We start from the raw sequence: 12090 nt of genomic DNA on the forward strand, positions 1-12090 counted from the left end.
CTTCACCCTCCATCACTGCTCCTTCTCAAACCAGAAGAGCTGCTGGCCTCTGTTACAACAATACCAAGGTAGCTGCTCTCAAGATCCCATAAAACCTAGCAGAGGAAGGAACAGGAGGAAAACAGCACAGGTTGGAAGTGGTGTCAGAAGAAAGACAAAAGCCCATGTTTCCTGTTGGAGCCTCTGCTAACCCAGAGGTGCTGATGTGTGCTTACTCTGCCATGGCAGCCACTGAAGCTCCCCAGTATTCAATATTTTAATCATCATCTCCTCTCATCCTCCTCCTTCTAGAAGATCCAGCTCTGTTATTTTACTCATTAGTTAGATTTAACTTTTGGTAAATCAGTATTAACATCTTTATTTCAAGTTCCACCCTCTCCTCTTTGGTAGACAAGATTCAACACTTAAATTGCAATAAAAACCCTCTTTCTTTGGATTAAACCAGTGTCTCTGAATTCTTCCCCATTCCTCTTGCCACCCTTCTGATTTGCAGCCTAACACAACACTGCACCAACCTCCACCTCACAACTGTGGGTAGGTAGGAAAGCCCTCCAGTGTTATTTCTTGCAGTACAATTACTGCTCCCTTGCAAAAAGCAGGAAAAAAATCTTTGATATGTGGAAGCAGCAGTGAGAACTCTCCATCTCCCTTATGGGCACAGCTTCTGGGGTAGGAAAGGAAACCAAATGTGTTGTGCCCTGACTTTTACCATTCAAAACTTCTCAATGACCAGTACACTTCATGTAAAGACTTTTCTGGGTCACTTGAAATCTCCTGCTATTATTGAAGCCAGAGCAACTAAAGAACCCCAAAATAACCAACCAAACAAAAAGAAGCCAAGGAAAAGTCTTTAAAGAATGTATTTCAAATTAACACATCATGGAAAGATGTAAGCAAAGAGCAAAACTTCATATCAGAAACGTATTTATGACAGTATGACACACAAACTAATTATATATGTACATCTGGATTACTTGATAGCTACATTTGCAAGTGTCATTCATTTTATGCTGAATTTATTCAAAAAAGAAAAAAAAAAAATCCTCTACAAAGGGTCTCTACTTTATCCAGTCACAAAATGAACACTTGCAGGAATTCCAGCAAAAATAATTACTTAAAATTTTTACCAGTTTCTCCAAAGAATTTAGCACAAATATGTTCTTTCTTTTTAACCTATTCAACTGAAAGAAATGGAGCTGCAATGGTTTAGGTTTTTTAATCCCAAAGTGGATTATACAAACATTTTCATCAAAGATTTTTTTGCAACAAGACTAGCGTTACTGGTTATATCTTATTATTAAGGTAAGCTCTCTTCAAAGAACTGTATGATTGGAATCTCTTCCTGATACATAGCGACATGCTATTTGCTGGCTGCAGTGTGAAGAGTCAAAATGAAAACAAAAATACAAACAGGCTTTTTTTTTTAATCTTGTCTTTATTGATTTAGACTTCAGAGCTACAGCCAAAAATAGTGCATCTGTAGAAAATTATCAAACACTCTATCAATACAGCATCATGGCATGTTTAGAATTGTAAGCACTTGACAAATCGCAAAGGGAACATCCAATCTAGTATTTGGCAGTGCAACCCATGCACAGGGAATACAGGGAGAAGGATTCTTTTATTTTCCTCCAAAGAAGAAACACTTCTGAACAGGAGCAAAAAGCTTTTGTTGAAAAGAAGAATTCCAGTTAGCACGGAAGACTCATTGGCTCACTCAAGACACGATGGCACAGCACTGGGAACTTTGTGTGGAATGTTGAAGGGGACACGGGAGCTACGGCTCTGCTACAGGAGCCACGCTGTCTTCAGGACTCTGTAGGCCATGGAGAAGGTCACTGAGTAGCCAACTGCCCAAGACAAACCTCTGCCAGGCTGGGGAAGAGGGATCAAATATGCAAAAGTGTGAAAGATCCTAGCCCCCACAAAGATCCTGAAGTGCAGCAGGGCCGTGGAGAGCTCAGGGCCGCTCAGAGCATACAGCAGTCCAATGCCAACAAACGGGACAATGTTTTCCAGGTCATTCAGGTGGCCTCTGGAGAAAGAAGCAAAGTTATTTTAAAGTGTTGTCTTTTGTTGAATAAACCACTTCAAGCCTCATTATTTTTCAACATCTTCAGAGCATGCTACTATTCAACAACTCTTGGCTTCCTCTGCAGAGGGGACCTGATTCATTACTGAAACAATTTTGGCATGTTCACCTGCCATCCCTCTGGTCTCTCTTGCTGCACCCCACATTTTTAAGCTTCTGATCTTTTGTATAAAAGGTATTAGTTTTTCCCCAGAATCTTGGTAATACTAAGGACTTACATGAGGTATCTGAGCGCACCTGGGTGTGCAAGAATGCAAAGTCAGGGAAGAAAAGAGGCAGCTGTTTTCTTGGACCTTCTCTCAATTAACTGAAGGGCTGGCTGAAGCTATTACAGTTCATGGCCCAGATGGACTATTGTAATCCCATAAATCGTTTGTGGTGTCCATAAAGAAAATATGAAATATCCTACATAGGAGCTGCTATGTTCATCAAATGTTCATGAAGTTCCATCATCTTGAAAAAGGTTATTTTTGAACATCTAACAGGTGTGACAGTTACGCTTTTCGTTCACTTTCTTCACTTTGAGCACTAAAATAGCTGCAAAAATGTTTGAAATTTTGAAACCATAATTTACTAAAAATGTGTTGAGAATTAACTCATATATCTTGAGGTGTTCTTTCACACCCCCTCCTAAACCTTCCCAGCTCCCTTCACCTCTTTAGATAAATTGTACTTCCAGCCCAATTTACTGATTGAAACAATCTAATGTCTAAGCCTAACTAATGATGTCAAATTTCAGAGCCAACTGGAATCAGGTCATGGCATTGTCTTGCAGCTGCTTTTAGAATATATTTATAATTACAAGGAAACATAGCCCTCCAGATTTTTTTATTCTCATTCCCCATAAAAGTACTCTGAAGAAAGTAATTTTTTTTCTTGAAAAAAAAAATCTTTTTTTTTCCACAAACTGAACACATTGCAATCATTTATACAAAAGAGAAGCCATGCTAAATTTATGTGGCATTATCTGTTGCCATGAAGCTTGTAGGAGAAAATATATTAAACTTCTACTAAGACTGGGAGTTGGGAGGATAATATGGATGCTGCAACACCAACATAGTAACTAGAACCAAGCTTACTTACTAGGTCTAGAGATGTCTGAGAAACTCCACAAAACAGAATTTGAAAATTTAGTGTTTTAAAAATCTATTCTGTGAAAATTACATGCTGGTTGTCATTTCTCTACCACAACAACTTGAATTAAATGGGTTATAATGTTAGTCTCAACTAAGCTGGTCCCTTACAATTTGCGAAGAGAAAGGAACTACCTCTCACCATAAAAGTTTCCACTTTTATGTAACACCCATGAAATCAAGCAACAACTTCCCTGAACTCAGGGACAGAAAAGGAAGGAGCAGAACATCTTTACGGCCCACTTAGATTAGGGTCTTCTTTCTGAGATTTTAATCCATATGAGGCATACAGAAATAAGCTTTGTGAAACAACAGCCATTATTTGTAAGGATGCAGTGTTCTTAAAACAGCACTGGTATATATTTTCAAGGTCTTCCCTAATGGAGGCTTAAACGAAAAGAGTTCACTGACATTCAAGTTTTTGCTATAGAAATAAACTTAGCTTCATCAAGAAACAATCCTATAGAAAGCATTTGATTAAAGTTTTCCTTGTTAGCACAGGTGTATCAAATAGCATCCCAAAATGTAGGATTTTGGAAACAGAAAATTTTGCCATGAGCTAGCTTGTGATCATATTTTACAGTGTTCTCACCATTTTGCCCATTTTGCAGACAGGACACCACCTAAGAGTCAGCTATTATAACCAGACAGAGGCCTATTGTTTTGGGAATGCACACAGACCATTTGAATGTGGAATGGTTTATTCATTTAAACTAATTAATGTATTAGATTGCTACATAAAGCACCATGAAACACACACAGAGCTTGACAGAGAATGGGGTGGAATTAATTCCTTGATTTAATATTATTCTGTTATTTAAAATAACTTTTTCAGGTTCTTGTGTATTACCTGCGTACACGTTCAACATCTGGATCAGTCCTCAGGAATTTCTTAGCACTCTCCCCTTTGCCAAATGATGCTGTATCTTCTGGGTTGACAAATGCCTGTTTCAAACACAAGCACACAAGTGACATTAGCAGCCAAAATGTTTTACCCAGTCAAGGCAGCTTGCTGTAAAGGTCACTATTTTTGCCAATGCCTCAATAATCTCACTTAACTTACGTGAAGTTAAAAGTACAGGGAATAATACAATGTTTGCTGCTTTCTTGAGCCCAGCCTGTGCATTTGTATGCTGACAAATTAATGCAATGCAATTTATGCACTTAGATAAAGCCTACTTGTGAGATGAGCAAGCCTGCAGTAACCCCAGTAGGCTGACAGAACACGGGCACCTACAAGGTGGAAGCTCTCAAGTCTCTTTTTCACCATTCCTGACAAATTATCTGAAAGTCCTTTTGGATCCCTTCCTTCTGCAGAAGCCTACACAGCAACAGCATCCAACATCCTTATTCCCATTCTCATTTATGACCAAGAAAGTGTCTCCCTTTCCTCTTAGATACAAATTCTTACACTTACATGACCCATTATTACCTCAAAATACTGCAAGACACTACTTGAAAACAACATTTAATTCAGGCAGTGCAGACTCAATGTAGAGTTGACTTCTCCCTGCTGACACATGTAGTAACATATGCATTCTATGGACTGCTAAGGCAGATACAAGTCAAGAAAATATTTTGATTTTAGGAGAGCTACATGATTGCTTTCCAAGGCAGCCTTGATCCCTATTTGTGAAATATCCTCAGCCTCAGAATTCTAGAGATGCATTAATATATATAAATAGCTGTGATATCTCTGTATTTCAATGTAAATGTCAGTCTGTTCTCCCAGCTAGTATTTCCAAAAGATTACCTTCCTTGTGATCCTGAAGTATGCTGTTATCAGACTCATTAGCATCATCTTCAGAAGAACAATGCCTGTGTAAGTAGCATAAGCCCTGAAGACTTCATTGTCAATTAACTGTGTGGATTTCACCATTTTTCCCCCTTCTCACTGATGACCTCTAAAAAACATTAAAAGTTAGTTAAAAAAAAAAAAAAACCATCATTGCAATCCAAAGTTCTGACAAAAACATTGTGCTAATAGCCTTGTTTTTTTAGCATCACCGCAATTACAGCATGATTCTGCCACTGTGGAAAGTTTCTTTCTAAGCAATTTTCTACCCTTTTTTTTTTCACAACAGCATAATATAATACCTTAAGATGATAAATTATAATATTTTGCTTCCATTATAATGCTTATTAAACTGTCAAAGTACAAACCACCAAAATATTTAATGTAATTGCAGAAACAACACTTAGTTACAGAAATTAGTACTCTTCTGAAATAACACAAGGATTTAGACCGATTTTAGACCAATTCATTTGAATTAGCAAATTTCCCTAAGCAGCTACCAGGATAGGAGGAGTATGTGACAATACTATGAACTATGAAATGTAAAGAGAAAAATTAGTATTGCCTACCCTTTTTTGTGTGTAAAATGACACAATTATAATTGCACTTCAGCTTTCAAACTAACCAGTATCTTCCTACCCAGCAGTAACTTGTGATCAAACCGAGTTGAACATGCATTTTTCCCCTTTGAGACCTTGTTGTTAAAAATTGCTTTTAGCATGACTCACAGGCAAAGATTAAGTTGTAATGACAAAAAGGAGAGGACTATTTCTGCTTTTATCATGGGAGGTTTAAACTAATGAAGTCTCTTTCCAATGAGACCGTACCAAATCCACAATCCTATGGAGGCAGGACCTTTTATCAACACCAGAAAGTTAAGAGGTGCTGAGGAGTGAATGCAGGTGGAAAAAAAAGCACATCCCCGTGCACATTCAATTTTTGCCCTGCACAGACCCAGGCTTTTGCCTCACCAAGTGCTTCAACCATGCATTTAGTGATTGGAATCCATACAACTAGGATGTCTTAGCTTCACTAGAGAGCGAAATAAATGATTTTTTTTTTTTTTGTTACAACTAACTCACTTCCTGTAATATAATTTTAACAATAGTAATAAAAATGTTAATATCCACTTGATTACACTTTTAACAACCTCTCATCTCGCTTTCAGCACAGTCAGCTATTGCCAAACAAGGGGAACTTGATGAGCAAAGAGCACGATGGAAGACTTGCTCTGAAGGCGTGTCCTTGGTGAGGAAGTGGGCAGGATGGAGGTAAGCAGCTGTTTGCCCATTGAAAACAAAGCTCAAACAAGCCTTGCCTGGACCTGCCTGCTGTGGTGATGAGATTCTGCTCCGTCTTTTATCCTTGGGGCCCAGCACAGGGTCTGCAGACCCTGGGAAATTAATTCACTGTAACTCTCCCTCCTCTCTCACTACAGTCCAGCTCCCAAGATAAACAGCGGCTTGGCGAAGGCTCCTCTCAGAAATGGACAGTAATTGTTCCCATTCATTTTAACAATCTCGTTAACATGTTACAACAGAACTGTCCTGCGAGTCTTAACTTTGTATCACAGCAAAAAGCACACAGCGTTCCGCTCAACAAAAATAAAGTAAATCCACGGCGCCAGAGCATTTTCCCCTAAACTATGCTGTAAATGCAGCCAAGGATGATGCCAAGTCATGGGCATGGGACAGTGCTCAGCAACACTTTGGGAGCTTCACCACATTCATCCATCTCCCCTCGCTGCCCTCCGAGCTCCCGGCATGCCCAGGCCCTGCCTTCAGCACAAAATGGAAGGGCTCCGAAAAACCCGGGATTTCAGCGCCAGCAGAAACTGCAAAACCAAACCCCAACTACGCAAACAGCACGGGGTTTTAAGGGATATGCCCATTACGGTCACAAACAGCCTGATGTATATGGGTAGTAGTAATAACAATAATGGTAATAATAATGGTATGGCCGGGCTCAGACCCTCCCGCCGCCCCCGCCACGCGTGTCCCGGGGCCGCGGGCCGCCACGGGCCCACCCGGGCCGCTTGTTTGTGCGTGTTCCAAACGCGACTTCTCCCAGCGCCGTGTGGCCGCAGGCTCCGCTCCCAATCCAGCTGCACATTCCCTTCCTAGCCCGGCCCTCATGCAGATGCCGCCTCCCCGGGTCGCCCCTCACGCCGCGCTCCCCGCACCGCCCTCCCGCACCCGGGCGGGCTCAGGCCCCGCCGGGCCCTGCGCAGCGCCCGCACCTCGGCCGTGCCCGCGGCGATCCGAGCCCCGCTGCTCCCCGGCGGACACTGCGGCTCGGCCCGGCCCGGCCCCGCCTCGCCCCGCCGGCCGCGGAGGCGGGTCCCGCCCGGGCCGCCCTCACGGAGCCCCGCGGGCTCGGGGCGGGAGCGGCAGGTCAGGCCCGGAGCGCGGCAAAGCTGGGAGGAGGAGAAGGAAAACGTGTGAGAACGAGCGAGGGAAAGCTCTGCGGTCTGAACACCCTTGGACAGCGGGAAGCCAAGGGCTGTCACCCAGACAGGCACTCGTAGTGACAGCCAAGTCCCGAGATTGTGCAAATTCCCGAGAGGGCTCAAAGCTACTCTGGAAGTCTCACTACTTCATCCCCTCCCTTGTTCTGGTGGGCCTTAGCTTTTACCAAAGGGCAAGAAAATTAAACCTGTATTGCCAAGCTGCTTGTATTGCCAAGCCATCAGCGCTGTTCCAATAGAAATGCATCATGTTGCTTTACAAAGTGAAACAGAAAATTAAGGAACTCTGAAACTGACCACAAAGTTCTCATACCAATGTGCTACAGTGTGATGAATGGAGGGAGCCTGGTGTCTGAGATTCCCCCTTGTTGTTCAGGAAGAATTATGCAATCCCCATAGCACTCCTCTTCAACAGGAGCAATGCTTGTGACTAAGCAGCTCATGATAAGCGAGACTGAAAAAAATAGACATAAATGTACTCAGATGCCCAGAAAGGGTTCAAATCTAATCCTAAAGATGTGTACACAGTAGGAAAGGGGTGCAATTTTTAAAGCTGCGTTCTTGAGGAAAAATCTCTACTCTTAGGTACATATATTCAGTGCTCACTGATGTTGCTTCTGTGCTTGGTGTCATGTCCTGTCATGTCATATCAAATTCCTGTGTAACTCTTCTCTAAAATCATAAACCACAGTAAAGCTCATTTGAGCAAGAGCTCGAATTTTAACAATCTTGTTAACACGTTATAACAGAATTGTCCTGCTAGTCTTAACTTCGTATCACAGTTCTGTATTATCAGAACTGTTTTGAAATGCTGGTAGGGGTTGGGTTCAGAACCTTCGCTCTCACTAAGAACATGGCAAACAGTGTTTCTGCTGAAATCAACCAAAAAACTCACAGGAGCATAAGTCCATCCCAGGGAATGAATTTATTTCAAAAACACAGAAGAATTTCTGCAGCTCATGCCTTAGATCAAGGCAGGAATTGTGTCTCCATAGTTTTTTTACCACACCTAACACATATCATGATCACATGGTGTGACTGAAATGAAACTGTAATTATCTTCTCTTGCCACCTTTTTGTTTGTTTGGCATTCTAATCCTTACTCACAGTCAGTTTAAAGAGCAGACAAACCTATTAAGTTAACTGTAAAACTAAACACACATTATTACACTTGAGAAGAAAAGCTGGTAATTGATTTACACAAGTTCTCAGAACTACACCTGGAAACAACAGAAAACCAGGGAAAAGGTGATTTTCATTCTTTGTACGTAGGATATAAAAAGAAACAGAAATGCATGTAGAAATTCTATTATTTCTGTATTTTCCTTTGGATTTTATGTTCCAGTTTTTCAGATTCTGGAAATTCAGATTGATTTATGTGGCTCTAAAAAAAGCATTTCTGAAACTGGGAAAGCTGCTATACTCCCAGTCTTTGAATTTTGAGGCAAACTCCTTGTTAATTTTTTCCTACCCTGTTTGAATACCTCTAATTCTGAGAAAGAAGATTAGGGAGAAGGACAGGAAGGGATGAAAAAGAAGAAAGAAGGAGAAAAGAGAAAGAATTTTTAAAACAAAGCAGAGTAGGGAAAAAATACGGAAGAGAGCAAAATATAAACAAAATGAGAAGAAGAAGGCAACAGAAGATAAGAGAAAGGATAAAAAGAAAAGATAAAAGGAGACTAAAAAAGAAAAGGAGATGTTAAAAAGGGAAATTTTTAAGTTTTAGAAAGAAAAAATTAAAAAAAATATTTAAAGCAAGACTGAAACAAAGGGGGGGGGAAGAAAGTAGAGAGGGGGGGAAAAAAGAAAGAAACAAGAGAAGCCAACATTTCTTGCAGACCCTGAACCACTTAAAAGGTTCAGGTTCTTAGAGGGAAGACTCTTAGAGGGCAGAGAATAAGAGTGCCAAAGTGGGGCCATAGCCTGCAAAGCAGGGGTGAACTTGTGCCCAAGGTCTATTTTCTCCTCTCCAGCATAAAGTGCCTGCAGAACATTTGGACAGGGCTGTGAGGCAGGATCTGAGTGAGGCTGGATACATAACTGTGCTGTAGTTGCTCCTGAGGGGCCCATTCCCACAGTTCTTACTCCTGTGAATTGTCCCTGGGATGCTGATGGGATTACTCCTGTAAATCAGGGATGCCACATCAGCCCAGAGCCCAGGGTTGTAGTGATCATGAAGGGCTTGATCTTGCAAGCCTCATTCATGTCAGCAACCCTTCTTTCATGGCAATTTTCCCATCGACTTGAAGAACTATCTGTGTAGCCAGAGACTCCTATAGAATCAGGACACGAGTTTAGGGTCAGCATAAAAGTAGGAATAAAGGAGTTTTTCATTTAACCTCCAGCAAGGAATGGATACTCCCCTAGAAGGCCAGATAAGTGCAGTCATTCTCTTTTAACTGCAGGGAGGGCAATAGAGAGTATTGATCAGGCTTGTTCTGTCCTGTCTCCTTCTCTGGCTCCATCTATTCACCATAATTAGAGTGGTAAAGAAGGTAGCAGCAGTACATTTTCACCACACTTAAGCTTTTATTCACCACCCCCTTGATAATGTAAATCAGTTTTTTCTTCAAGTAAAACTGGCAAATTATGCCTGCTTCATTAAATAAACCAATGCTTTGCAGAGCACTGGTGAACACTAATCAGATCATGAACACTAAGATCCAATCCATATTTTAACTTAAAATCTGAAATACTGTTTAAATACTACAAGAAAAGCATTACACAAATATTTAGTATGATGGACTAGAATAATTTTTTGTGCTACTCTACTAAAATCTGCACCTTCTGGTTAGCAAGCACTTTGACTATATTAAATGTTGACACCTATGTAATTTCACTGTGATTCACACACTTCCTCTTCCTCATAAGATCTCAAGCTGCTGTCTGGTTTCTTTGGGGAACTGCTTCAAAAACAGCAAGAAAGGATCCTTTGGGAATGCTTCCTGCTGGGTATAGCTCAGTGAAGGCTTCTCTGGAATAAGTTGCCTTTTGGTAGAGTTTCTAACACCAAAACAGCAGTGTCCATCCTCTCTTTTATCCATGCTACTGTTTAGAAGACAACGTTCTCAGTATTGGAATTTGCCATTTTTTTCAGAATTCCAGATGCTCACTTGTGAGACAAAACCAGTAGAAAATGATTGAACAGACCAGTCACAGTGGGTGGTGACCAACAGGCAGTGAGAGAACAACTCCCCAAAGCACAGGAGTGGTTACATCTGCTGGTTATATGTATATGATATACACATCATTTATATGTTGTGCAGAGACCCCACAAAGCTCATTTACTGATCATTATCAAGTTATCATCTAAAGTTACTTAAAAACTTCCAGATCAAAAGTCAGGTGCAGAGCAATCATAACAAATAGTACAACACAGGAAAATTATCTGTAATTCCTACCAGCTTCATGTCCCACTTGAGGAACACCTCAGAAAGGGATTGGCAGGCATATAGGAAAACCTTTTTAGTAGGTCTAAATATGGATTTTTTTTTTTCTTTGATTCCTTTTTCACTGCATAAGAATACTGCAACAGCCCTGTTGCTCCTGAAAATAAGTCTGCAGCACAGAACCACCTTTGCAGCTGGCAGCAATGCATGTGTGGTGAGGAGTTTGAAGCCCCATGCTGAACTGGAGGGGAAAGCTTCACTCAGCTTTTGTGATCCTATTTGAGCTGTAAAATTGTTTTGGCTAGGAAAACAAAATATTATTACCATTAAAGGACATAAGAAAGATGTTATATGCCCATAAAACAGATTTTGCAGCCACCATAGTAACTTTCTTTTAAACTAATGCAATGAGAGAGCTATTTGTTAAACATTATTACACACAGCTCACAGAACAAAATCTGATCCTTTAAAATAACACTGAAGTGGCAGAAGGAGAAAATATTCACTATGAAAGCAGAATGCTTTTCAAATTTCTCTTCACAGATTGAAATGACAGAGTGTAGAGAGCAAAAGGATTTTTAAGACACTGAGGTTTTGATCATTTATATAAGAATCCAGTGGGTTTTACTTGTTATTGTACTACTTCTCTACTCCAGAGACACATGGAAATTATAAAGCTGGAGACCAGACTGGAAGATTTCTTGCCACAGTGACATTCCAACTGCACACAGAGGGCTTGAGTGAGCTACTGAGAAAACAGAGATGATAAAAAGTATCTAGCATGTTGCTAACTTATCTCTGCAGACAAGATATTTCTGTAAGTAAACAAGCAAAAGCTTTACAGTTATTGGAAATACCTGCAAATAGTCCAGGCCTAGTATGTCTATAGATAATTTGGTAGAGTTATGAAGTTGATTTCTGAAGCTCTCCCTACTGCTTGTGTAGATGTACCTATTTATGTAAGGCAGTGAAAGACCTTGGCCCTGGGGATTGCAGCAAGCTCATTTTCTCATGAGGTTTCTATGCCACTGTAGGATGGTTTGAACCTTTGGTTTCTGTTAATCTTAACTGGATTTATATCACAGTTGAATGTCAATAGGCTAAATGATCCTTGCACATTTTTCATCATCTAAAATTGGAGTCTCTCAACACTTTATTTGTATATACATATATCACTAAGGAGATGTGAACCATGCTTAGCTAATAAAGCAGCT

At 40.7% G+C, this 12090-nt stretch overlaps 1 protein-coding gene across 1 annotated transcript; it reads right to left on the reverse strand.

The window, feature by feature from the left end:
- Positions 1–1031: 1031 nt before the first annotated feature.
- MGST1 (microsomal glutathione S-transferase 1) lies at positions 1032–7340 on the reverse strand. The gene is made up of 4 exons (XM_054281877.1): positions 7260–7340; positions 4979–5129; positions 4076–4170; positions 1032–2035 (listed from the first exon to the last, which is right to left on the reverse strand). Exons 2-4 carry the CDS (start codon positions 5102–5104, stop codon positions 1789–1791), a joined length of 468 nt encoding a protein of 155 aa, XP_054137852.1. The 5' UTR covers positions 5105–5129; positions 7260–7340; the 3' UTR covers positions 1032–1788.
- Positions 7341–12090: the final 4750 nt, after the last annotated feature.

Source organism: Melozone crissalis, unplaced genomic scaffold (genome assembly GCF_028551555.1).
Source record: "Melozone crissalis strain CALT ecotype California unplaced genomic scaffold, PUWL_Pcris_2 ptg000033l_1, whole genome shotgun sequence".
Lineage (NCBI taxonomy): Eukaryota > Metazoa > Chordata > Aves > Passeriformes > Passerellidae > Melozone > Melozone crissalis.

Coding starts and splice junctions, on each gene's coding strand:
- MGST1 (XM_054281877.1), bottom strand. CDS start 5,104: ATGGTGAAATCCACACAGTTAATTGACAATGAAGTCTTCAGGGCTTAT. Junction 4,171..4,978: donor ACTTCAGGATCACAAGGAAG/GTAATCTTTTGG, acceptor TGTTTGAAACAG/GCATTTGTCAACCCAGAAGA. Junction 2,036..4,075: donor GATGTTGAACGTGTACGCAG/GTAATACACAAG, acceptor TTCTTTCTCCAG/AGGCCACCTGAATGACCTGG.